Source organism: Armigeres subalbatus, chromosome 2 (genome assembly GCF_024139115.2).
Source record: "Armigeres subalbatus isolate Guangzhou_Male chromosome 2, GZ_Asu_2, whole genome shotgun sequence".
In the NCBI taxonomy this organism is placed as follows: domain Eukaryota; kingdom Metazoa; phylum Arthropoda; class Insecta; order Diptera; family Culicidae; genus Armigeres; species Armigeres subalbatus.
The window spans coordinates 58,905,252-58,933,088 of NC_085140.1; the positions used below are offsets into that span (position 1 = coordinate 58,905,252).

At 41.9% G+C, this 27,837-nt stretch overlaps 1 protein-coding gene across 3 annotated transcripts in view; it reads right to left on the reverse strand.

Moving 5' to 3' along the window:
- LOC134208690 (mediator of RNA polymerase II transcription subunit 23) overlaps positions 1–24,622 on the reverse strand; it is a 66,355-nt gene extending 41,733 nt beyond the window's left edge. For all 3 annotated transcript variants that reach the window (XM_062684493.1, XM_062684492.1, XM_062684494.1), the window contains exons 1-7: positions 24,465–24,622; positions 22,479–24,397; positions 21,713–22,219; positions 21,014–21,641; positions 20,803–20,956; positions 628–1,072; positions 18–567 (exon numbers count right to left, since the gene is read on the reverse strand). In XM_062684493.1, the coding sequence (XP_062540477.1) occupies positions 21–567; positions 628–1,072; positions 20,803–20,956; positions 21,014–21,641; positions 21,713–22,219; positions 22,479–24,397; positions 24,465–24,509 (4,245 nt within the window). In that variant the 5' untranslated portion in view covers positions 24,510–24,622 and the 3' untranslated portion in view covers positions 18–20. The remainder of the gene's footprint in view (positions 1–17; positions 568–627; positions 1,073–20,802; positions 20,957–21,013; positions 21,642–21,712; positions 22,220–22,478; positions 24,398–24,464) is intronic.
- Between the last annotated feature and the right edge of the window lie 3,215 nt (positions 24,623–27,837).

The following is a 27,837-nucleotide window of genomic DNA, read 5'->3' on the forward strand; positions in this document are numbered from 1 at the left end:
ACTATTTTTTTACTTACCGTTCACTGTTGCTGCCCTTGCTGCTGTTGTTGTTGCTGTTGAGACTGCTGTTGCTGGACTTGCTGCTGTTGTTGCTGTTGCTGTGGAACTGCATGCTGCCCTCCAGCTTGCCCAACTGTGGGTTGTTGCTGTTGTTGAGATTGTTGACCGCCTTGTTGTGCAGCACTCTGCACACCTACCGAAGCATCAGCATTCTGCTGATCAACCCCGATCTCGTCCACGTTCAGTCTGGTGATGAATCGAAGACGCATCTGTAGTGCCGGTCTCAGCCGGCGAATGATCGCTTCCAAGTCGGACTTCATCATGTCCCCGATGAACATGTACTTGATGTGGTACAACAGGTCACAAATGGGGTCCATGTATTTGAGCGCTATCGAGGGTTGGGCTTTGTCCACCTGTTCGAGTAACTCGTAGAGGATTAAAGTAATATCCGAAACGGCACGGGGCCGCTCAGTGCTAAGTCGGTTCAGGAATGGACCAACCAAGTGACACAGATAAATCAATTGGTACTCGGTTTTAATGATGGGCTTGAAATTCTCTTTGATATACCTATTTAAAAAATCAAGATATTAATAATAAATTATTGGTGACATGGCCTATGAGACTTACTCAGTAACTGTTGAGATCTGTCCAATCCCGCTGTGATGCAAAATGCTCTGCGCTATCGCCAGGATAACCACATAGTTCTTCTCCAGCATAGCTTCGCGGACAATCTTAAAGTTGAAGAGCTCGAACGGACTCTGACGGTGGATCCATTCGGTCATCTGCGAACAGCTAATTACTTCTCGCAACCTTTCGTAGATCACCCCCCAGAAGGACTCCGGCAATGCAGCCATAATCAAACCGATTGTGTTGATCCAGCTGTGAACGCTCTGTGCAGGAATTATCGGGTAACCTTTGACGATCACGTCGATCAGACTATTCGCTACACCCTGGGGACCTACGGGAAGACCCAGCAGTTCTACGCAAGTTACGTACAACGCATGTGCCGGCGGATTGGGAAATTCGTTGAAGCGCCAGTCCGTGCCGGGGAAGACGTTGGTGCCGTCGATTGCTATGAGTTGGATGAGTTAAGGATTTTTATGTTGATGCTGTTGAAATTTTAATCAGAGTATCATTGCTGGATATGCAACTTGTAATGCTCTAGTTATTTGTGGAATAATATTATCATCACTCCCGATCAAAAAAAGATGGACCACAAGTTTTTTTAGCTTCTTCTTCTTCTTCTTCATTGGCATTACATCCCCCACTGGGACATTGCCGCCTCGCAGCTTAGTGTTCAATTAGCACTTCCACAGTTATTAACTGCGAGGTTTCTAAGCCAAGTTACCATTTCTGCATTCGTATATCATGAGGCTAACACGATGATACTTTTATGCCCAAGGAAGTCGAGACAATTTCCAATCCGAAAATTGTCTAGACCGGCACCGGGAATCGAACCCAGCCACCCTCAGCATGGTCTTGCTTTGTAGCCGCGCATCTTACCGCACGGCTAAATTTAGCTTAAATTTAGGCTAAATATACATTAAAGAAAGTGAGTTTTCAAACAAAACGTCAAGAACTGTACTTCAGACAATATTTGGCTAAAATTTAATTAAATTGCATATCCGGAGAGTAAACCCAGCACACCAAAAAATAAATAATATTAGTTAAAGTGCGATGTACGATCTACTTATATTCTTTGTATTGAGCTAAAAATACCCGAAATCGGATGTAAGACGGCGAAAATACGGCCAAAAACTTTTGCCTATATTTTTCGAAGGTGAACCCAAACTTTTGGCCGGGAGTGTACATCGCCTATAGGTCATTGCGCGCGGCAAACCTAACCTCACTATTTTGACAGCTACTGGTCCTGTTGTTTACGTTTCGGACTTAGATTTTTTTTTGATCCAAATTAAATCTGCATATTTCACGATGTTGAAGACATTCCGTACATTCCGCATTCAAATATTGGTAATTATCGATAAGCTTAGGTAATTAACGATCAGAAAATCCAAAGAATGATAGAAGTGTCTCAAAATTAAAATAAAGTCGTCTGTAAACAACAGGACCAGTACCTGTCAAAAGTCGTGTGACGTCACTGTGCAATGGAGTATGGATGGTGATATGGCGGTTGCGCACTGGGGGCGAAGGGGCAAAAGCAGTTTCGGTGCAGTTTGTTTGGATTGAGTTTTAATATTTATAAGATTTATTATTACATTCTGAATATCTCTATATATAAAAATGAGTTTGCTTTTCCTTTAAGGGATTATAACTCACGAACGGATGGATCAATCAGTTCCCTTTCAGTTTAAGATTCTGATTTCCGGACTATAAAAAGAATTGTTGACTCCGAGAGAGAAAAATGAGGAATGGAAGTGAGTAGTGAGAATGGCGGAGTGTGAAGCGAAAAATGAGGAATGAGACACTTATCACTTCACATAAGAGATAGGACGTGACAAGTAGGAAGTGAATGGATGAGTGGAGGAGCGATAAGTGAAAAGCAAGAAGCGAAAAGTGAACAGACTTTACTAGCAAGAAATGAGAATGATAATTGGCACGTGGGAAATGAGAAGTGAGATGTAAGAAGTGGTGAATGAGAAGTAATAAGTAAGAAATAAGAAGTAAGAAATTAAGATGTAAGAAGTAAAATGTAGAAATTGAAAATTGAGAAATTATTCCTTGTTTCTTCTTTATTTCTCTTTCCTTCTTCCTTATTCTTTCTTCCTTCTTCCTTTTTCCAACTTCTTTTTACCCTTTTCTTTCGTATTCCTCCTTACTTCGTTTTACTACTTTCGTCCTTCTCTCTTCTTTTTTTACTTACTTCCTTATTATTTCTCCTTTGTTCATTTTTCCTTATCCTTCTTCGTTCTTGCTTTTCTTTCTTTTCACTGCATTATCCTTGTACAACGAATAGAAGACAAGTTTTAATGTGCCCCGTGAAATATATTTTAATTGTATCGTAGCATAAAGTAGGGGTGATCGGGGCAATATGGGCCACCTAAGGGAATCGTTCCGAAAAGCGCTGAAAAGCTCAAAAAACATCGTTCAAATGTAGTTGACTTATACTAGAGAATGTTACCTTTTATATAACGTCGATGAATGACGAAAAATGCGTTTGGAAATTGTTGGAATGCACTTTTGAAAATGTATTGATTTCAATGTGTGTTCCCGACTATACGGGGCAATATGAGCCACCATTTGGGGCAGTATGGGCCACCCATCCAAAACGTTTATTTAGGCGAAAAAAGTATCGTAATATGGAAGAATATGATATTCCTACAACAGTTGTGAGTATTCCATACTAAATAAAATTAAAAAACCGCGCAACAGCGGACTGAACCGATTTGCCGCTCTTCACCGTTTGAACAGCCACATTTAAATTGGCCTATGATCATTTTTTCTGTTTCAATCGCAGTAATGCGCTGTTGTAATTTTTCCGTAATGAATCTTACATATATGATAATATTCTTGTATTTGACTACTGAAATTTCAACTTGTTCGTATTTTAAGGCCTGATATCTTGCTTTGTGCAGGTATGCCCATATTGCCCCATAGAGACTGGTTTTGGGAAAAAAAAGTTTCATGATAAATTCAGATTTGTATCAATACAAACATGTGTGGTCAATATTCAATTTTAATATATCTTTTGATTGTGGTGTATTTTTGACCTGTATTTTAATCAGTTTTGTGTCAAAATCTTATTTATAAACTTCAAATCTTATAATAATTTTGCCTATGCAGCGAAAATTTACATTTTCAAGTGTATTTTCATGTTTGAATTGAATTTTAATGCGGTTTTCACGTTGATGCATATGTGGAGCATCCTCTTAAAGATCATATAACTTTTACATGATAAAGCTTGTCAATAAGCTCAAAATGAGGGTGGCTCATATTGCCCCGTATGTTCATATTGCCCCTACTGCCCCTAAGTGATAAATCGTATCACACCACCTCGTACCGTTACGACAGTGGCGGCGAGAACGCGAGTTGTTTCGTGAGTTATTACGCCGAAAACGCGATCGAATTTCTAAAACGACGCCGTCGCCTAACAAAAGGAAACGCACCTTCAGCAAAATGGAGGAGCACCATGCAAGCCAAAATCGGAGAAGCAATCCACCCGGCCAGATCCTGCAATCAAATGGGCATACGCTGTTTTTGCAGCAACAAATCCTTCCCCAGGCGGTACCACAAGGATAGAATCCAGAACAGACAAACAGACGTAACATTAGAGAAATTTCCATCGACCATGACTTCAACGATCAATTTGAATTTGATCGATTATGCGTTTCAAAACTAGAGGCGCTAGCTTCGTAATCCTTTGAGTTTGAAATTTCACTCCAGCGCCTTCTGGTGACAATGTCATACGAAATATTGTTTCGTGTAACATGCTCGCAAGATGGTGGTGGAGGAGTTGGGCGATGGATTTTTATAAAAATAGTTCAAGCTGTTACGTTTGTTTGTCTGTGATCGCAGTATCAATGTAGTCGCAGGGGTTCTCAACGGAAAATGTTATCGTCCGAATTCTACAGCGGCTACAGCAAGAGCAGGCAGTTACAAACCAGCTTCTTCAGTAGCACGAATCTAGCGCGAATCTACCCAATAACAGAAAAGGTTTCTGCAGCAGCAGGAAGCGCTTTTTCGGAACACAATGTCTTTTATCAATGCCAGCATACCACCCAATCCAGAAACTATTCTGTACTCGCTAGCTGGGAACATCAAGGAATTTCAGTTCGATTTTGAGAACTACTGCACATTTGCTGTTTGGTATTCCGCCAAGGATGCATATAGACTAGATGACGATGCGAAAGTGAGATTATCCCCGAAAGTTTTTCCTGAAGTTCCTCCGAAAGTTCTTCCACGATTTTTTCCGGAAGTTCCTCCAGGAATTCCAAGGAGAACTTCTGATTCCAAAGATATATAGGAGGAGCTTCCGGGGGAATATCGGGAGGTCCTTCCAAGGAAAATCCTGGAGGAACTTTTGGATTAATTTCTGGAGGAACTTTCGGAGGAATTCCTGGAGGAACGTCCGGGGGGATTTCTGGAGGAACTTTCGAGGGATTTCCTGGAGGAACTTCCAGGGGAATTCCTGGAGAAACTTCCGGAGGAATTCCTGGAGGAACTTCCGGAAGAACTGCTGGAGGAACTTCCGGAGGAATTGCTGGAGGAACTTTCGGAGGAATTCCTGGAGGAACTTCCGGAGGCATTCCTGGAGGAACTTCCGGAGGAACTTTCGAAAGAACTCTTGGGGGAACTTACGGAGGAACTTCCGAAGGAATTTTCGCAGGAACTTCTGAAAAAATCCTAAAGGAACTTAAGAACTTGTGTAGGAAGTTCCGGAGGAACTCTTGAAGGAATTACTGGAGGAACTTCCGAAGGAATCTTGAGGATCTTGCGGAGAAATTTGTGGAGGAGCATTCGGAGCAATTCCTGGTGAAACTCCATTAAGAATCTCTTGAGGAATTCTTGTAAAGATTTCCTGAGAAACTCTTAGAGGAACTCTTGGAGGAACTTTCGAAGGAATCTAGAGGAACTTTTGGAGGAACTCTTGGAGGAAATTCCGAAGGAATTCCTGAAGGAATGTCCGATGGAATTACTGGAGGAACTTCCGAAGGAATCTTGAGGAGCTTGCGGAGGAATTCCTGGAGGAATTCGTGGAGAAGCATTCGGAGGAATTGTTAGAGGAACTTCCGGAGGAACTTTCGGAAAAACTCTTGGAATAACTTACGGAGGAACTTCCGAAGGAATTTCTGGAGAACTTTCGGATGAACTGCTGGAGGAACTTCCGGAGGAATTCCTGGAGGAACTTCTGGAAGAACTTCTGTAGGAATTTCCGGAGGAACTCTTGGAGTAATTTCCGAAGGAATTACTGGAGGAACTTTCGACAGAATCTTGAGGAACATCTGGTGGAATTCGTGGAGGAATTTGTGGAGCAGCTTTCGGAGGAATTCCTGGTGAATTCCATGCGGAATTTCTTGAAGAAACTCTTGGGGGAACTCACGGAGAAATTCGTGGAGGATCTTCGGAAGAAATTTTTGCAAAAGCTTCTGAAGTTATATCTGAAGGAACTTCTTAAGGAATTTTTGGAGGATTTTCCGTAGGAATTACTGAAGAAACTTCCGAAGGAATCCTGAAGAACTTCTGAAGGAATTCCTGGAGAAGCTTCCGGAGAAATTCATGGAGGAACTTTCAGAGGAATTTTTGAAGAGCTTCCGCAGGAATTCCTGGAAGAACTTCCGCAGGAATTCCTGTAAGAACTTTCGCAGGAATTCCTGGAACAATTTCTGGAGCCTCTTCCGAAGAAACTTCCGATATAATTTGTGAAGGCACTTTCGAAGGAATTGCTGGAGAAACTTCCAAATGAATTTCTGGACGAACTTTCTGTAGAATATGGAGGACCTTCCGGAGTACTTAAATTAGTGTTTTTTTTCATCGCAATTAAGCAATTGGACTACGAAATGGCGAGTTAACATCCGGGAAGGAGCGCCTAACATAGCTCTGGTCCTCACAAGTTCCAATACTCACGCTTCCACGGGTCTTCCGATGACAATTGACCGCCAGCTAAGGGTTGCGTACTTAGCTGGTAGTGTAGCCTGGGCACTGTTGTCCTTCTGACATCAGCTAGAGTGAGAGGGTGCGTCCTATGGGGTCTGTCTAGGATGTGGTGGGGTTCGACAGTGGGCTCTGTTGAACTTCTATAAAAAGCTGCATGTGTCCCCAAGCAGGCCCTTTCAAAGCGACCGTGTGCCGCTCAAAGCGCACTAGCCTAGTCCTGGTGTTGGGTGGGACTTACAAATTTGACTCGACTGATCGAGCGTCTGTTCACCAAGGAGGTGCGGCTCCAACAGCGTCTGTTCTGGCATACAGCGGCTAAGTATGAAATGCTATTCCCCGGAAGCAATACCTAAGATAGCAGCCCCATCCCGGTGGATAGGGAACCTTGGGCCAACAACCTACTGTTCCCGAAACATCAATTTGTTCAAGAATCCGATAATGAACTGATTACGGACTGATTTTACGGTGACGACTCTTGGCGCGAAATAACGGACACGAATAGGAACATGGAACATTTAAACCCTAGCCCAGCAGGGTAAATTGGCACAACTTGTCAATTAGGCACGCCGCATGAAGCTTGAGATCCTGGGACTGAGTTAAGTCCGTTGGCCAAACTTTGGAGAACATAGAACGCCGTCGGGACAAGTTCTGCTATACTCTGGTTTACGAGGTGAACATCACCGTCTGATCATCACCTCCTCATCGGCGAAATACGCCTGCGCATTGCGCGGATTCGTCGGCAGGAGGAAAGAGTTGGACGACGATTCAACACACGCCGACTGGAAGATGCCACGGTGAAACGGTCCTTCGTTGAAGAACTGGAGACGCGTGCTGCAGATATTCTGGAAGGTGGCAGCGTGGAAGACCAATCAAGAATGCTTTCATGACCACCAGCGAGAACAATCTGGGCGAACTGCGCATCACCGATGAGACCTGGAGGAAGATAGAGGAGCGAAGAGAAGCCAAAGCCGCGATAGAGCGATCAAAAACCAGAGGAGCCAAAATCTTTGCCCGTTAACGATACTCGGCTCTTGAGAAGGAAGTAAAACGCTCATGTCGACGTGACAAGCGAGCGTGGGCAGACTCTCTGGCCGACGAAGGAGAGAGAGAGAGAGCCGCCGCAACCGGGGACATTCGCCTCCTCTACGATATCTCACGACGCTTAAGCGGGGCGAAGATGAATGCAACGATGCCTGTGAAAGACGCGAATGACCGACCCAACTGGCCAGCTGAAACGCTGGTTCGAGCACTTCGAAAAACTTTTTCAAGTGCCAGCCAGGCCATCACCACCTCGGCATGATCTGCCGAGGATCCGACGTATAACACGCGTCAATACCGAAGCTCCATCACTGCTAGAGATTCAAACAGCCATCCAAAACAGTCATTAAATCGAATAAAGCCCCAGGGGTCGATCGCATATCAGCCGAGATGCTCGAAGCTGACCCCATGACATGTCGCGGGTGGGCTGCGGGGACCTCCGTATGTAGATATAGAGGTCATTGCGGTTCATGCGCAGTGGTTGTTGTCGGGGTGCTCGTCTCCAACGTGAGATTATGGTACGGACCGCTAGGTTACTATCATAGCTTGCGATCGACGGGTGGTGAGGTTACCACCCTTGAAGTCGATGTTGTGTGTATTAACGTCAAGTGCGTTAGCATAGGCGTGAGCGTTCTCAAATAGTCCCCCCCTGATGTATTGCTTAATTGCGGGCCGGGTGAAGGGACTGGCGAAAGGGTTTTGGTTTTAGTGGGTCGGGTAAGAGTTACATGACATACCCATCCCCACACTACCTGAGTTACCTCCTCAGGTGTCTGGATGCAGATTTCTGTTTACCCTTGCTCATGAATGAAAAACGTCTTACAACAGTCTTCAACATTGCGGTGCATATAGCCCAATTGTAAAGACCCAACACACAATTTAAGCTGAATAAACTAATTTTTCAACTGCAGAAGACTATTTTCGGTTGAATAAGCGCTCTACCAGCTTCCAATACACTATGGTCCAGGATACAGATTAATGCGGATGTCACCTTCTGAAGACTTTGGGAGCTTTTCGAGACGCGTGTTTTTTTCTATAAGAATACCGTCTGTATCTTTTTCCGTTGCCGAGTTATATCTATTTATTTAAAACCCTGATTAATCCACCTAGCGGTGATGGTGCCTGTCTCGTGCATTATAAAAATAGTATTTTGGCCATTACTCTTGAGCCCATAGGTCGATCTTGCCAATATTCAATAGGAAACAATGGAAGAGTATTCTGCGTCGAATGCAACTTGTTGCGAGTAAATCGATGTAGCCAATTTTCAATAGGAAACAATGGTATAGTATTCTGCGTCGAATCATCTCAATTCGTCGAGCTGAGTCGATCGGTATATAACACTATGGGTCTCCGGGACTTCTTTAAAAAGTTTGTTTTTGGAGCGATCATATAGCCTTTACGTAAACTTAGTATACGAGAAAGGCAAAAATAGCATATATACAATTTTTTTAAATAAAGAATATGAATATCTCTTTCAAATGCTCTGTAAACATTTTTTTGAGTTTGCCCCAAATTTTTTATATGATGAGCCACCCTATTTTTTGATAGCACCATGATGATAGTTTTACTATTCCGATCAACTTTGTAGAACATTTGTTTCTAAAAGATATAGTTTTGGCTTAAAATGCATCTTTCCGCATAAAACTGAATTCCCAGACTGAAAACTGTTCTACGACATGTCCGAACCTAGCTCCGAACTAGTCACCCGCTGGTCAAGAACGTTTCAAAGCTGAGTTTTTGGAGAACAACAATCATTGGCTTGCCGGATTTGTAACGTCTCACTCGTTGTCTGGGGGTTGTAATGAAAAATTGATAATCTACTACCGAAACGTCGGTTGAATCAACTCTGATGCCTTGGACTACTTGAGTCGAATCAAGAACGAGGCACTGAGGACGGCCACTGTTGATGTTGAGAAACAAACTCTCCTCAAGAAAAGGGAGATTATTCGATCCGGCTAATCAACTACAAACGCCACAAACAAGACTTAGTGTGCAAAAAATGTATTCTAGCTCTTCATGCCTTTCATCATTCCTTCTAACCCTTGTCTCCCAGTACCTTAGCATGTTTCTTTCTTATTTCTTCTTCACATCTTAAGACTAGCACTCACGTTCACTGCATTTCTTGTCTCTTCCGTCCTTCCACATATTTGTCATCAGCCAGACCTACTGGGCGCCGAAGGTGACTTGGGGTCCCCTGTCCGTATCAAGGAATCGGGGAACTGCGAGTGTTTCGACCATTGCAACATTCCGTTCGTTGGAGGGGACAATTCAGTACGACTCATGGTGCCTGTTCTTTCTTACTTGCTGGGAAGGCTTGTCTGCTATGCCAACGTGCTCCGAATTCGTGATATCGTACGATTCCCTAAATTTAATGCACCATTAGAGTCATTTTCGGTGATATGCACAGATTCCTAACCCGTCTAATGGATCTCTGAGTAACGAGAATCGCTACTGAATAACCGTTCCTCGGAGTCCCAATGCGTGATCGATTGTAGGATGTGTCAGGCCAGCACTCGAACTGCGCGTCGTGCGATCGATAGCGACACATTCACAAAGCCGTATGGCGAAACCTGCGTACAAACGAGACAAAAGAATTATCTCGCATATACACCCTATCACAATGAAATTAAACACATGAGCGTGTTTTGGTCGTCGCGAATAATAAAATATCTATTTGGTGTTCGGTGGCTCATGCACAGAGCGTTAATGAATAAAGCTTCCAATGAATGATTAAATTTATTATGATTAAACCATTCAACTCTATGATTAAAGATTATGATTAATGATTTATTCATTTTTGACAATGATTAATGATTATGATTAACGATTAAAATAATTTTTGACAATGATTAACGATTATGATTAAAGAATAAAACGTTTGAAGTATGATTAACGATTAACGATCGTGATTAAATGTTGACACAATATGTGTATGATTAATGATTAACAATCGATATGATTAATGATTATGAATAATCAAATTAAATGTTTTGCATAGTGATCAATAATCAAATAACCTTTCTACCAAATTATGATATTAAAGGTATTAAAATTGTATGATTATGATTAAAGAATAATGAATAAATGTAATGTATGCAATGATTAAAATTGATGATTAATGAATAAACTCAAAACAATCATGAATACGATTAGTGATTAATGATTAAATGCAAAAATCTATGATTAACGATTAGTGATTAATGATTGAATCGTATTTTTTGTATGATTATGATTAATGAATAATGATTAAATAACCCATTATTCATTAATCATGATTAAATCTATGATTAATCACTAATGCTCTGCTCATGCACATGTATTGCGCTCGAAACAAGCGCGATAATTTGCATAAGTCATCGATCAAGTAAATATAGTGCGTGTATTATTCTTCGCGAGCAGAAGAAAGAATATCTGTTTGATATTCGGTGGATCATGCGCTTGAATTGCGCTTTGATCCGGTCGAGACAAGTGCAGTCTTCCATAGTTTGCAGTACCTATCGAGCAAGTGAGTACAGAGTGTTGCGCGTCGGTTCGGTCGTCCTAAACGCGATTCCTGTCAGTTTTCATATGCCACCGGGCGTGCATGGTTTAACATTTTTCTCGTGGCGAGACAGCGAATTAGTGTTATTTCCCATCCCATAGATCGCATCACTTACGGAAGTGAATCCAGATAAATTATCTTTTGTAACTTAAACGATATCCAATCTCAAGTAACTTAAACGATATCCTATCTCAACTTAAACGATATCCTATCTCTCTCTCTCGGAGATGCAGAGGTATACTCGGGCTCTAGTAGCAACGAGAGTCGGAATAAAAATCATTTCCTTCCTATATGACCGTAAGGACGAAGCCTCGAAGCCAGCGCCGTTATTGATTTTAAATATTTGAGCTCCTGAAACGTGAACATTGAGAATAGGTAGCTAATCAAAAACCCCATTTATTGTGTTCTCTGGGCAATTTCGCAAGTTCTAGTCAATCACGGAGTAGCAACTACGAATTGTGCGGTCATAATGCTCATGCTCAAAAGGCAATATCAGATTGATTTGAAAGCACCAAAGAAAGCTTAATATGAACAACAACGGAGAGCCATCAAAATATCAATCAACGCAATCGTGGTACTACGCCAGCAGTCAAATACATGTGGTCAACCATCACGGCCTGGAGTGACAGTTTTCCAGCAGACTTCCGCTTGCCTAGCAGCATGATAATCTCCACAATTCCTATCAGCATCCGAGTAGGATTCTCATCAGAGTCCGAGAGTAATTCCCGTCAGAATCCGAGAAGAATTCTCATTGGAATTTTTAAAGAATTCCTTTCAGAATCATCGAAGTATTCGAATCAGAATCCAGAAGAATTTACACTGGATTCCTTTTAGTATCGTTGAAAGATACCCCCGTTAATTTGCTTCAAACATCCTTCGGAGTTGTACGAAGTTTTGGAATCGTTCGGAGATTTGCTTCGGAATTCCTTGACGATTTGCCTCGGAATCCCTTGAAGATTTAATTCACAGTCTCTCGACGTTTTGTCTCGGAATCCTTCGATGATTTGCTTTGGAATCCGTCGGCAAATTGCTTCGGAATCATTCAACGATTCGCTTCGAAATACATCTACGGTTTGCTTCGGAATTCCTCGAAGATTTAGTTCGGACTCTCTCGACGATTTACATCGGAATCCCTAGACGAATTGCTTCGGAATCATTCGACAAGTTGCTTCGAAATCCTTTGATGATTTGCTTCGGAATCCCTCGACGATTTGCTTCAACATCCCTGAAGGATTTCCTTCGGAATCGCTAAAGGATTCTTTTCGGAAACCCTGGAGGATTAATTCGGAGTCCCCCCGATCAGGAATGCATAACAAAATTATAACTCAATTCTTTCAATTGTTGTTATTTAAAACAACGTGTGTTATAATTAGATAATTCGATAAAAATGTGTCCTCGGCCAGTTTTATTTCATTTCAAAATTATAACAACATTAGTTAGGGAAGATCCATTAATTACGTAACGCAAAAACTGGCCATTTTCAACCCCCCCTCCCCCCTATGTCACACTTTTTGTATGATACATTGAAAATTTTTGTATGGATTGTCACACTTCGGTCAACCCCCCCTCCCCCCTCTAAGCGTTACGTAATTTGTGGATGTTCCCTTATGAATATTTTCACAAAATAATTGCCTACATTTTTTGTAGACAATGGAAAAAAAATCGGAGGTAATCACCTTCAGTATAACTTGAACCCGCTCGATATTGATGCATAGCTGGAACAAAGTTAATTGCCTACATTATGGATGAAAATCCGGCGTGGTAGCGTACCAGATTTCTATCCGTGATGTAGGCAATTACCTTGAAAGTAGATTGTTGTACAGAAAAATTATATCAACGTTTGTTATAATGTTGATATGAAGGTTTTAATTATGTTACGGCTAGAGGCATTTTTGATTTATTTTTTGTTATTTTAACAACTAACCAGCAAAATTTATAACACATTTTGTTACACTATTTTTCTGAAATAAATAACTCCCCTTGATATAATTTTGTTAAGCATTCTTGATCGGGCCTAGACGATTTGCTTCGGGATCCCTCGACAGATTGCTTCGGAATCCTTTGACGATTTGCTTTTACATCCCATCTCCTACGAAATCCCTGGAACATTCACGTTGGACTTCCTGGAGGATTTCTGACAGAATCTCTGAAACATTCCCGTCGGCTTGCCTTAGGTGGTTGGATCGTATATAACACATTATATCACTAAGGTACCTTAATGAGATGGTGACATGTCCGAGAACTTTTTAAAAGGTCGATTGGTCTTAATGTTGTTTGATGTAATGACCGTATAGCGTATGTTGTTTTTCGATGAAGATTGTGGTTGACAGCGATTGCTGCGTACATAGCTGAAGGAGTGTCTAGGTGCAGATGTAGTTTAATAAAATGTTGTTGCTCATCACACCTGACTAACGCCTCATTTGCGGGACGTTTGTCGTGTTAATGAGCATGAGCATGATGACCTTGCAATTCGTAGTTGCTACTCCGTGATCGACCAGAACAATCACAATTGCACAGGGAACCAATGGATGGAAGCATGGGATTTGCTATCCACCCTCAATGTGCACAGTCCGAGAGCTCTAGTATTTTTGGATGATCGATAACGACGCTGGCCACGTTCTCACGGTCATCGGGGGATGGGAAGGAATTGATGATGCAGTCACTCGCCCACTGCAAGCCGAGAAACACCTCTGCAGTCGCCACGAGCTCCTGCGGAATTTTATTGGAATTTTGGGGTTAAGGTTTTAAGGCAGAGGTTCGTCTTGGTTAACGGCTTGCCAATGTGATAGTTATGAAAGGGTGGTGTAGTATTCTAATTGGATGTCGAAACGAACTTTTTTCGCTCATTTCGAATTCCTGCTAGAACTAGTCAAGTTGTAGATATAGGATAGAAGATGGAAACGGTATGAAAGCCCATTTCCAGGTTCTAGCGATTGCTAGAACATGAGAAATATATGAAAAGATACAAAGTAGGAGAAATGGAACGGGCCTGGGATTGAACCCACGATCTCCTGCGTATGAGGCAGAAGCGGTAGCCATATGACCACCAAGCCCCTTTGCGGGACGTTTGTCGTGTTAATGCCGCTGAACTGTGAAGCATGATTCCGGTGTCGTAAACTGAATTCTACGTGGAGCAGTCCGCTTGTTGTTTCACTGCGTACCTTCTGCTTATCTTGGGTGTTGTTTCCTCGTTTTGCACCGTTGAACCTTGACCTCCTTGCGGACCTAGTTGATCCAAGAAAGGTAATTTACCTTCCTTTTCCTCCCCGTGGGTAAATTCGATGGAGGAGGCGAATGAACCACGAGTTGCATCAGCTGTTGGGAGAACCATCCATCGTTCACACCGCGAAAATCGGAAGACTGCGGTGGGCCGGGCACGTAGCCAGAATGTCGGACAGTAATCCGGTGAAATTGGTTCTCGACAACGATCCGACGGGAACAAGAAGGCGAGGTGCACAGCGGGCAAGGTGGATCGATCAGGTGGAGGACGATTTGCGGACCCTTCGCAGACTGCGTGGTTGGCGAAGTGCAGCCATGGACCGAGCTGAATGGAGAAGACTTTTATGTGCAGCACAGGCCACTCCGGCCTTTGTCTGATAATAAATAAAAGGGTAAATTCGATGCCCTTATGCACGTTGCTTATCGCTTCGAAAATCCTGGATAGATTCTTTGATATTGCTGAAAATGCCGTCGACGTATTTCCACCACTTCTCGGATAGATTTGCCATGAAAAGTACGCACAAAAACGATGAAAGTGGATTTCCCATCGGTGCTTCTTTTGTCTGTTTGTAGTAGTTTCCTCGGAATGTGGAGTAGTTCTCCGTCATGCATAGCCGAGTCAGATTTAGGTACTTCTTCACCTTTTTTCGCCATGCTCCAGAAGATTCAGATTCTTTCACTGGAATGCTAGGGAACAATGCCGCTAGGTCGACTTCTGGGCGAACTCCTGGGTATTGACGACTGACCTTCTGGGGAATGATTTCGACATGCTTTGGAACTCCCTCTTTAACCATTTGACCAGGTTTTGACGTAGGACTACGTCTGTCTTTTCTATATTGGGGTATACTTTACGATTGCGAAAATCGGGGACCGTCACGAAAATATGATAGACTTTAAACTTTAATATCTCAGCCGTTTCTCGATGGATTTTCAATTTTTTTTTAACCATTCGATCAAGGATGAGTCAACGCTTCTTTGTATGTATTTGAAAATACTGTTTTTCTACTATTTATTATCGATAATTGATAAAAAGTTTTGAAATAAGTAAACCAACCAATCACGTGCATGCATCACTAGCACAGACATCAAAAATCAATCACTTGCGGGTTTGGATCTAATCCTCAGTTTGAACAAGGTTTCACGCAGAGCAGACGCATCAAAGCGATCGCAGCGGAGCGGACACAGCGCTGGTAACATTTTCAACGAAAATCCATCGCATTAGTGGTGGTCCTCGGTGTGTTGCTGCAGATCTTTCAACCTCAACGAACCAGCATTTTATATGAAGAAAGGGTTGACTACAAAAATAGCACTGTTGCGATCCCGTGCCGCCAGTGGCGATGCTTTTATTACATTACATTTATTATAAATTGTGGTGTCAGTTAGTTGTTGGAAAGGCACATTGGGGAAAGAAAATTGGTTCTTCTTGGCATGTTCTGAACAGAAAGGTTTAATTGCTAAAATGGACTGTTTGGGTGGCATCGGTGTTTGGCGTGGAAGCTTGGTTTCTGTTAGTGATTCCGTCCATTTAAATTGACGGGCTTAATTTATTGAATACATACAATAAAGCTGCTTTTCGGCGCGTGACCCACTTTGATCGGGATTCCCAAAGAGCGGTTTAACCATTTATAAGGCAGTGGAAACTATATTGCCACCAACAAATTATATGTTTTTCTGTTTATTAACAAGAGCTCTACTTATTATTACCCATGTAGTGGCTATATTTACTACCAAGTTACTTATTTACTACCCAGATGAATTTGAGCCATAGAAACAGAAATGTTAATTTGAGAATGGTTTTTTTACGAACAGATCGTAAATTTCGGGTGGGAGATGGATTTTCAGTAATAATTCGTTGAAAAATGACGACAAAGATATTCTTTTTCCCATTGGTAATAAATATTTTGAATGTCATGTGTTAGATTATAGCGTGATTAGTGTGAAAAATGTTTAAATTTTTTTTTGCTGATGATGCGTTTTCCAACTGGAACTCTTCGCTAAAAAATGTAACGTGTTTTGTTTTGATTTGTTTTACGTAGCACATATTTTTTCAAATCTTTCATTTATTTTTGTTGCATTTTCTCTCGCTTGCAAGGCAGTGGCAAATAACATTCTCCGAACGGTCCGTTGTCTGCGGAATCCCGATCAAAATGGCTCACGCGCGCTGAAAAGCAGCTTGCTCATTAGCTATAAGCTGATGAAGAAATTCCATTAGCCCCGCCCCTTCATTAATCGTTATGAGTGCATTTTATTTATACCCATATCAGATCACAAAGGGGGGTCGGGGGTACCGTAGCGTAGTTGGCTACACGTTCGCCTCATAAGCGAATGGTCATGGGTTCGATTCCCAGCGAAAAATCACCTCCACCAAACCCTTGCCAGTCGCCAGAAGTGCAGTCCGTACGGTGGCGTTTTGGGGAACGCGCATCACCTACACGGCTGCCTGATGACGACTGACAAAATTGTTATTCTCGGAGGCATTCCTCCAACATTCTTCAATTAATGGCATCCGAACAAAGCAACGATCACTGGATTCACCACATGGACAAATGAACACAATGTACTCACGATGATATGGACTGGCAACGACAACAATAACGAATTATGGACATCTAAAAATAGATTCTGTGGGGACTCTGTACAGCAGAGTACCACAGTAGATCACGGCACAGTAGCGGTTAAGAACACAGAGTGCCTACCAAATAAATATACGAATAAAAAAAAATCAGATCACAAAGGGGCGAGGCTAACGGGCTAAATTTATTACATACAAGAAAGCTGCTGTTCAGCGCGCGCGAGCTATTTTGATTGAGATTCCACAAAGAGTGGTTCGACATTCGATGCAGCCAAGCGGACACAGCAGCACGAAGGCGTGGGTGGCAGTGGCAATGCGGAAAATTTATTCCAAAATTTGGAGACTTAGCGAAAAATCAAGTGGCGTTCGGACAGTTGTAACGCAAGGTGTCGACAAGCGATTGGATGCAGTAAGTTATTGGAAAGGCGCATTGGGAAAAGAAAATTGGTTCTTCTCAGGACCAACATTTTATGGAAAGAAAGAGTTAATTGCGTTAACGGACTGTTTGGTGGCATCGGGTTTATCGTGGTAGCTTGGTTGCTGTTAGTATTTCCATCCATTCAAATTTACTTCATCATCTCCCTCCGCTATTTACGATCGAGTTTTGTACTTTGAAGAAAGATTATTTCGGATAGTCGGATCAACCTTCTTTTGTATAAAATAGTGGCTTTTGTATAAAATCAATGAAGACACCACCTCAGTGGAAACTATCTACAGCAACCACCCATCGGTGAACGTCGCTCGGACAAACAGATCCCAACAAACAACGACAAGCTACAAATAAGCATCTAGGTTGAATTATTGTTTATTTGTTATCTTTGTAGCTGAATAAAATGGATGCTGAATAATTTGCTAGACAGATTTCATTTCAGCATTTAATCTAACTAATATTCGACATGGCCTATTTATTTGTTTACTACCTTTATTTGAAGTCGAACTTACGTTTTCGTATTATCACATTTCTCTGTTCGACTATGATGTGATGCTCTGAAAGGGTGGTCGAATTGAATATGAATATTTGAATAGTAAGTTAATAAGCAGGCATTAGACATCCTTCTTAACCTTTGTCCTTCTTAACCATTGGATTTCAAATTTATCTGATCTATCGCACAGTGGGAAAAAACATGCTTTTTCAGTTTGAGAGAAAATCTGGGTTCTAGATCTGGGTAATTTGATTTATAGAAAAATAATGATTTATTTTCAAGACAAGCTTTTAATTTTCGTGATTTATTAAACTGTCGGAGATTATAACGAACAAAAGCCGGACATAACGCCGTTGAATAACATCGGAAAATTATTGAATCTTTGATGTGTGGAATCCCAATATTATCGCATGGATGTTGATCTTTATTGCGGCGAAATAATTGAAATTATCTTAGCATTTGACAATCATATCGCAACCGATTATCAAGAGATTTTGAGGAAGGCCGAATATACATTGATTTTATTTTCATAAATTCATAAATAGCATTGGGGACGGATTTTATTTTATCGTTTATCGACATTATTTTTACGTATTTTTCCTAGTGTGCGATGGTTATGACTGGTTGAACAATGGTTGAAATAAAAAATTGTACAGTTATTAACAAACTGTAGTTTGACAGATCGACTTATTGAATAAGAGTCCAATTATGATTCATATTCAGCAATAAGATTATTTATGTTATGCATTGAGTGAGCCATATCTAACAAATCAAGGATGGCGCGGATGACAACGTTACCGGCGGATGATCAAATGACAGCAGTTCGAGACCCGATTTAGGAAAATTTTAAAATGATTATATGAAAATAGCAATTGCTTCAAAATACGTTCATTGAAGATCTTACTGATGTTACCTTCTATGCGTTATTATTTTCGAAGAATTCACATGTAGCTGAATTGAGGCTTAGTAAAATGCTTATTAAAGGTTTAACGAATCAGTTAATAAAGTAGTTTTTCAAAATGAGATGATTTAGTTGTATAACTTCGCCAAAATTGTGTGAACAAAGCTTGAACAGAAGTTGTGATAAGAAATAGTACAGACATAATTCAACACAGCGCTGAATTAAATCATCACACTGATGTTAGTTCAACTAGTGAATGTTTGTTGGGATGCCAAGAGATAATGTTTTGTAATATGAAGAAACTTAGAATTTGTCATTCCCCGAACGGTCCGTTGTCAGCTGCGGAATCCCGTTATGAGTGCACATTATATTTACACCCATATAGATCACAAAGGGGCGGAGCTAACGGGCTTAATTTACTGAATACAAAAAAGCTGCTTTCCGGCGCGCGTGAGCCATTTTGATCGGGATTCCGCGGAAAGAGCGGAAGGAGCGATTCGACAAAATTTGATGCAGCGGAGCGGATATAGAGATATCGTAAAATCTCGATTAATCTATTAGTAACTAATCGATTACTCTCGATTCTTGACGATCATTGAATCGATTCATCGTTGAGTAGTAATCGATTCAAAATTAATCGATTATCATAACGATGAATCGATTGATCGAAGTAATCGACATCTAAAAGTTGTAAAAAATCCCGATTAATCGATTACTCTCGATTCTTGTCGATTATTGAATCGATTAATCGTTGGAAAGTAATCGATTCAAAATTAGTCGATTATCACAACGGATAATCGATTAATTTGCGACATCTCTAAGCGGACACAGCAGCACGAAGGCGTGGGTAGCAGTGGCAATGCTGAAAATTTATTCCAAATGGTGTAGGCTGAGGTGGATGCCGTTAGTTATTGAAAAGACGCATCGGGAAAAGAAAATTGGTTCATCTCAGGACGAGCATTTTATGGAAAGAGTTTATTGCGAAAATGGATTGTTTCAGCGGCATCGGGTTTAGCGTGGTAGCATGGTTGCTGTTAGTGATTCCATCCGTTCAAATTAATTGCATTATCTCCCTCCGCCGTGCTATCAAATTTACTAGCTACGATTGAGCTTTGCACTTTGAAGAAAGTTCATATCGGATTGTCGGATCAACCTTCTTTTGTATGCATAAAGACCTTTTTGGAGGACACCATCCTCAAAAAATAGCCGAAATAAAGGAGAAATAAGCAAAATCAAAAGTGGCGTGAAACCAAACGCAAATATATTTATTTGCAACGTTTTTCGGCCGCGATGTAAGCGTACGTGGCAAAGTAAGGATTGTGATGTCCCCGATTGAAAGCCAATCGAGTGGCTTCAGCGGCCGTTAATTCCACGGTTAGAGACTCAAAGTCTATCCAACTGGGAACAACTATTCGACTTCTTGATTCAGTTGGCCTCCGAGCAGTTTGCTCAATTTTAATAAAACGACACAAATTATTATGGCAAATACCATCAATTTCAAATGGCTACGTAGTCCTACGTCACCTTTGCGTACAACCCGATTGGGCTGCACCTTTGATAGGTTTTTGATAGGGGAACCCACTGATGTAACTCTCTCGCATCTCCTTCTCGGGTTTATGAATCTTTGGTAATTATTCAATCCTTGGTAGCATCGGGTTTACTATTTTTACTCGAGCCTTTGGATTTTATTTTGAAAGAATTATCGTTTGAACTTTTATTGGCTGTACGCGCATGTGTTTATTTCCTTGTTGTTCAAAAATGTTGCCACCTTTTTAAATATGAATCTTTTTGGTAGCCAAATAAATAGATCAGGAATGTCGTACTCTCAATCAATCTTGTTCCACAATTTGGTACAATCATGAAACCGAAAAAAAATTCAGGACACAATTTTAAGGAAAATTCAAAGCTTTTGCAATGAACTCCTCATTTAAAATCCGAAAAATTTCTATGTAAATTTTGTTGTAGATTATCCTACGTAACCGGAAGAAAGACGGTCTCTTCGACCCGTATAAGCTATGTTTGAAGAATTAATAAACAATTATTATAAAAAGGATACTGTCCTGCATTCGACGGACGAGGAAGATGTAGTAATTCAAATCCGGCATCCAGGTTACGGTGTCGTCCTTTTCGGACATATACGAATGGTACTGTTCCGTGACGGCCCAATTATCCGGTCGTACGTCCTTCAGTGATCCAATAACTGTTCCAACCTGTTGAAAGCAATGAATTTGTGTATTCAAAATAGTGAAATATATTTCGAATCTTACCAATCGTTTCTTAAGCTGGGGTCTCTCGCGAAGCATCCTTTCGTAGTAATGCAGGGTGTTGTACAGATAGGTGATTGGTCGATCATGGAACTTATACAGTGGCCCCAAGTGCTCCAGCAGAACGTCTAGTGTTTTGCTCAACGTCGCAGGAACCTCCAAGTATCGATGAATCGTAATGTCCAAAACCGGCAGGAAGCGCAAGCACACGTTCCCAAAGTACACCGGTAGCGAAGGATGTGACACTGATTCGTCCGGAGTAAACTTTTCCGGGAACTTCTGATGGAACGCCAAATGGCGTTCGTGCCAGTTGTTTTGCTTCCAGTGCTCGGGCGAGTTAATGCTGACAAACTCCTGCAAGCGATTGCGGAATTCGGAAGTTTTCAGCAGCAACAACTGGATGATGCAAAAGCTGACTTGAGCCTCGTTGATTTCAAGTGTTCGTAGGGAAAGACACAGAACCAGTCGATCGATCGTTATGATGTTGTACTTCCAGATCATATCGTTGATGGTGTCGACGCATTTGTTGACGTGAGCGCTCATTTTGGAGTTAGAAACCTCGTACACCAAATAGTCGCACAGTTTACGCAGGTGAGCAGAAAGGGCGCGGGCTCCGATACGTTCCAAGATCCTAGAAGAACATATTTAACAATATGATATTGGATGGTCTAAAATATAACAAGAATAAAGAACGGAGCTCACTTGTACGCAACCGGGCTGATGGAATCCGTTTCGACGATCATCTTGAACAGCAAGCAAAGAAACAGCGGTGGTGTCCCCGGTGTTCCGGCCGTTCCAAAATGTCCTATGATATCGTTCTCGTTAGACATCGACGTCCAGTTGCAGTACTCTTCGTCGACCGATTTTTTCAGCAGTTGTTTGTTTTCCTTGGGAACGTTGTGCTGCATAACCAGATCGTTCAGTACCGTCGGGAAACACTGCAACGTGTGCTGCGACCACGTGTGCGGAGTGTTTTGCATGATACTGTTCAGGAGCTCCTTGCACCAGGTGCTTGATTGGGGATCGTTTCCGGTACCAGTTATTTGCATCGATCGGGCCAACGTGAGAATGAGGGCTCGGTTCAGTTCTTCGCTCTCGGCGGAAACGATGTTGCCGGGAGCTTTTTGTTCGTTCACATAACGGGACATCTGAGCTTGAACTTCGACCGATCCAAGACCGGTGATAAGACGCAATGCTGTTGATTCCACACTTGAAAGTATGAAAACAAAAATGTATAGTCAAATATACAATTTAATGAGCCGTAAACGTTTAAATTTTTGGCTCTTTCAAAATGTTTGCAAAAGTAGATGAAATGGTGAAAAAAAATTTGTAGCACAAGAAAAGATCGTGCAAACGCTTTTCATTTAAGATCAAGGTAGAGAGTGCGACAACCTAAAAATTCCTATTTTATCGTCTTCGATAAACGCCAAGTTTTAGCTTGTATATCCATTTGTAAAAGAATACTTACCATGAGTGCAGCTGCATCTGATTGGTGTGCGGAACGGAAGCCAGTGAGTGCAAATGTGACAGCAGTTGAACTCTGTAGTGTGGCTGTATGTGATGCATCCTGTACGAGAACATCTCCAACAGCGTGTATAGAATTCCCCACGCGGCCGATTTGAATACCTGCGGTAGCAACTGTGCCAAGAAGCCCTTGATTCCGAGCGATTCGATTTCCGTGTAGACCAACAGCCGGGAATAGGTTTCCACCAGGGCCGGAGCCATGTTGTTTGAGTTCGGGATGGTGCTCTTGCTCTGCGCTTGCTTGATCATGTGCGTCACGATGCTGTGAATGAGGGACATCTTGCTGTGGATGGTCAGACTGTCTAGGACGCACATCGAAAGAGGTACGGTAGGAAGCGATTGAGTGCCTCCGCCACCGGATTGATTTTTACAGTTTCCGAGTATGGTTTCGATTAGGGCAGCCATCGGGCGCGAGAAGTATTCCGGATTTGTAGAATATGCATTGCAGAGTAGAGCCAGTCGATAATCAGATCCCATACAGAGGGTGGCGTTGTTGTTCGGCATGTCTAAATGCTGAAGAAACTCGTGATGCAGCTTCAAAGCTTTTGGAATGGGGCGATTAATATTGTAATGTTCGGACTGAGCACGCTTCAACAGATGAATCCAGATGCAGGTTGGTGCCATTTGATGGGTACATAGGGGATTATTGTAATCCGGAACCGGAAGTGGTTCCCTCTCCGGATACAAAATATCATACAGTTTAAGGATCGGCAAAAAGTTGGTAATCGAATTTCTTTGAATACTTCCGGAAATGTACTGCAACAGCACCCACATCAAATGATCGCGACCGCGACGGAGATTACTGGCCCCCAACTTGTCATGCAATGTATTCACAATGTTCTGAAATGTCGCAAACTGGAACAGCACAAAGTAGATCAGCTGCGAGCTCAAATGCAGCCACACCCACTGGGTGTGGCTAGAAATTTCCCCATCCACGGTGTGGACCGGTTCCTTCTCAGAGCATTCCATGGCACACATCACCAACCAAACCAGCTGCTCCTCCAGTGCCATACATTTCTGTTTTTGCGTCTTCTGCAAGTTCAGCATAGAGCAGACCATGTCCCTAGAGTAGGGCTGTTCTAGCACAAATCTTAGCAGTTTGATCTGCGGTTGCAACAATTCCGGCTCATACGGCAAATTACCCCTCAGCGCAAGTTTCAGTGTGTTCGGGTCCAGCTTCCACGGATTAATCAGATTGTCCGCATAGGACGAGTGTTCCACAATCGGTAGCATCGACGAGTGGCCAATGATCGACAACATCTGCGCCACGATCACAAACTCCTCGATGAAGTTCGCAATCAGATTGGCAATCCGCCAGTGGGTATCCTGGTAGTCCGCCTTCTGAATCTCATTGATGATGAAGTACGCCGGAAGAAGACACGCATTCCGATTAAAAATGTGCTCAATCACCTCGGTCAATTCCAGCATCTGCGGCAGGATGCTGGAACTGATTCCTGAAGGGAACGTCAGAGCCTTCTCCTTGCAGCACTTCATAATCTCCCGGACGCCCTTGTAGTCGACGCCACCGATAATCCGGCGGACAACCTGAAAGCACTCGATCCAGAAGCTCTGGTTTTGGAAGGTCAGTTTTTCCGAACTCATAATCTGCTCGCAAAGCAACCGCGCTGGGATGAGGTTCTTCCCGACCAAATCCCTCAGAACCTGCATGTGTTTATGCACTTTGTTCCGGTGATTGATTCCGGCCACATGAATAAGACATGAACGCAGAGCATTCTCCTTCGTCTCCTGGGGCATAGTTGCGAAAACAGTGGCAAACTTTTTGATTCCTTCTTCGGCGCGCTGCTGCAGCTGAGCCTCGTCCGGCATCGGCCCCTCGTAGTCATAGTCATTGGTTTTCTCACCCTGCAACAACAAAGATAACAATAATCCCAGAGAAAAAGAATCAATTCGTATCGAAACTTCAACTCACCAGGATTTCCTCGATTAGTTTGATGACCTGCATATCGCTACTCATTATTTCCGCACCGGTTTAGTTCATAATTTAGCAAAAACTAAGCAGAAAATTTGATATTTTCAATGACGACTGCAGCCAAGCTTGTTTACAAAACACAAGTACCCGGTTGTCAAACTTCGTGCGTGAACAGCACACGCTAATCTGAAACAACTCAGTGGCCGGGTCGATTCTACCCGGATTTTTTCGATATTAGACGATCCCCACCGATGCGTATCCAAATGAGTGTCTAGTATAGGAACGAAATGCGTTCATATTTTATTTATGTACTTGTTCTCGCACCGGTTGTTTCTATCAAGGTTGTTGAAGTGCAATCATGCTTCGCACCGGTGGTGAATATCCGGTTGCTATTGAGGCAAACACGGAAATAAATAAAATCAGGAACAAAATATTATTTATTTTCAAATCTTTCAGAACGCGCTCCAACTTTTGTAATATAAATATGTGCGTAATGCATTTTGTGATTATCAGATTAGCTAGACACACATCTGCTAGGTGGCGCTAGCTTATAAGCAATAATTTAGTGAGGTGGATATCTCGAGATCTATAAGACTTAGAAAGATTTTGTCTTCTACAAAGTTGTTCGGGTAGCCATAACATTTATGATGGAGACTAGTTTAGTTTGGAATTCATACGCATAGCGGCGCTAGTATATGAGAAATAACCTTCTTCTTCTTCTTCTTATTGGCATTACATCCCCACACTGGGACAGAGCCGCCTCGCAGCTTAGTGTTTATTAAGCACTTCCACAGTTATTAACTGCGAGGTTTCTAAGCCAGGTTACCATTTTTGCATTCGTATATCATGAGGCTAACACGATGATACTTTTATGCCCAGGAAAGTCGAGACAATTTCCAATCCGAAAATTGCCTAGACCGGCACCGGGAATCGAACCCAGCCACCCTCAGCATGGTCTTGCTTTGTAGCCGCGCGTCATACCGCACGGCTAAGGAGGGCCCCATGAGAAATAACCTGTTAGGTTAAATATTTCTAAATCCGTAGTGGCCATCTTCTACAAAGTTATCAGAATTATCTGTTAGGTTGGTTATTATGTAAGATTTAACAGGGTAATCAAAACCAGAAGTTTAGTTTGAAACCGCAATACTAATTGGCGCTCGAGTTGAGTCGAATCGAGTCAAGTACGAGACACTGAAGATGGTCTTACTGTAGTATCTGTCAAAGGTACAACCAAGTGGTGGAATTAAATGGAATTGTACGAACTCGTCATATGGCAAGTTACTTTGTAGAATACGGCAATATTCTGAAAATTCCAGATTTTGAGATATTTAACCTATCAGTTTATTTCTTATACACTAGCGCCGCTAAGCGATTGTGTTTAAAACTAAACTTGCTTGCATCATGACGGTTTTCTCCAACCGAACAACTTTGTGGAATACGGCAATATTCTAAAAATTTCAGTTTTCAAAATATCTAACCTAGTAAGTTATTTCTTATACACTAGCGCCACCAAGCGGTTATATCTTAATCTAAACCTGCGTTGATCATAATGGTTTTGACCACTCGAACAACTTTGTAGAAGGCGGCAATATTCTAAAAATTACATATTTTGTTATACCTGACATTTCAGGTTATTTCCAATACACTAGCGCCGCCAAGCGGTTGTATTATTAACTAAACTTGCTTTCGTCATGATGATTTTAATCATCCGAACAATTTTGTAGAAGACGGCAATATTCTTAAGATTTCAACTATCGAAATATCTAACCTTTTAGGTTATTTCCAATTCACTAGCGCCGCCAAGCGGTTGTATTTCAAATTAAACTTGTTTTCGTCATGATGGTTTTGACCACCCGAACAACTTTGTAGAAGACGCCAATATTCTAAAAATTCCAGATTTCGAGATATTTAACCTATCAGGTTATTTCATATGCACTAGCGCCGCCAACCAGTTGAAATCCAAACTAAACTGACCTCCATCACAATGGTTTTGATGATGAGTACCCGAACAATTTTTCAGCAGACGGCAGATTTTTTATTTATGGGTTACTTTATATTTCCGTGTGATGGTATGGCAACGGTTGGAGCGGGTCGCCAAATTTGCCAACTCGCTATTCACCGAAGGTTGCGTTTACATTTCCCAAACCCGTTTACCAACGACCGGTGCGAGTTCGCGTCATGATAGAGGTTGCTATTTTGGCTTTATTTACGCACTGGTGGGGATCGTCTTAGCGGTTGTCAAAATCTGGGTATGTCAACAAAATGGATCTGAGTCAGACGAACCCGAAATCTGGGTGAATAGGAACGTAAACATTTTCGGATCCAGCAACATGGCGCCGACATTGCATTCCGGCGAAAATGTTGGAATTTGTCGTTGTATGCAGCAAAAATAAGGTAAGAATGGTTAAATTTATCAAGGCGGAGTATTGTCGGCACAGCCGGCAAATGATATACGTTGGGGGAAACTATTTTTTTTAACATTTGTTATACAATAACAATATTCTGGAGCGTAAAGAGCTGGGTACCGGATACCCAGATTTTTTCGCTTGTACTGTTACCCAGATTTGAGTTTAGGTACCCGAACCCAAATTAGAGTAACCACGGTTTTGCTGATTTTGGGTCACTTTGACATAATTCTGGGTAGCTCCAGGTTAGCGTGCAGCTTGTCGGAGTGCATCAATGATCCGATAATAAAGGTATGAAATCCATTTTGCGTATACTTGTGTGTACCTTTTGGTGTATGACGTATCCAGCTTTCCACGCTTGCTAAAGGCTGCTTTACACCTCGGGAAAATTTTCCGCCGGAATTTGGTCCCCGTGTATTTTAGGATTTTTATTTTCCGTGCCCAAATTCCGAAAACATCTACAGTCGCCTCTCCACATCTCGATATTGAAGGGACCATCGAGATAGGGAGAGATCGATGAATAGAAGGAAAATTGAAATGGGTACTAGATCCAAAAAGCTCGTTGCTATGAAAAACGACAACAAAACAAATGTCGTTTGCTGTTGTTGATATGTTTGTTATTGTGCAAAGCTGGTCTAGTAGCCTAAAAATTTCCACATATCGAAATAAGGAGAGTGAATCCTGAACAAAATATGATCAGAACACATCGAGATAGAGAGAGGTTATCGAGATGTAGAAAGCCCAAATGTATGTAGATTGAAGAGACTGAAGAAACCATCGATATTGGGAGAGATATCGAGATATAGAACATCGAGATGTAGAGAGTCGACTGTATATATATAGATGAGCGAAAGCATGGCTGAGTCGATTTTTTTGCCCGTGCACACGCGCATATGACGTCACAGTCCTTAACGTTTCCATTGAAATCGTGACGTCATGCCAGAGGATTTATCTTCGCTCATCTATAT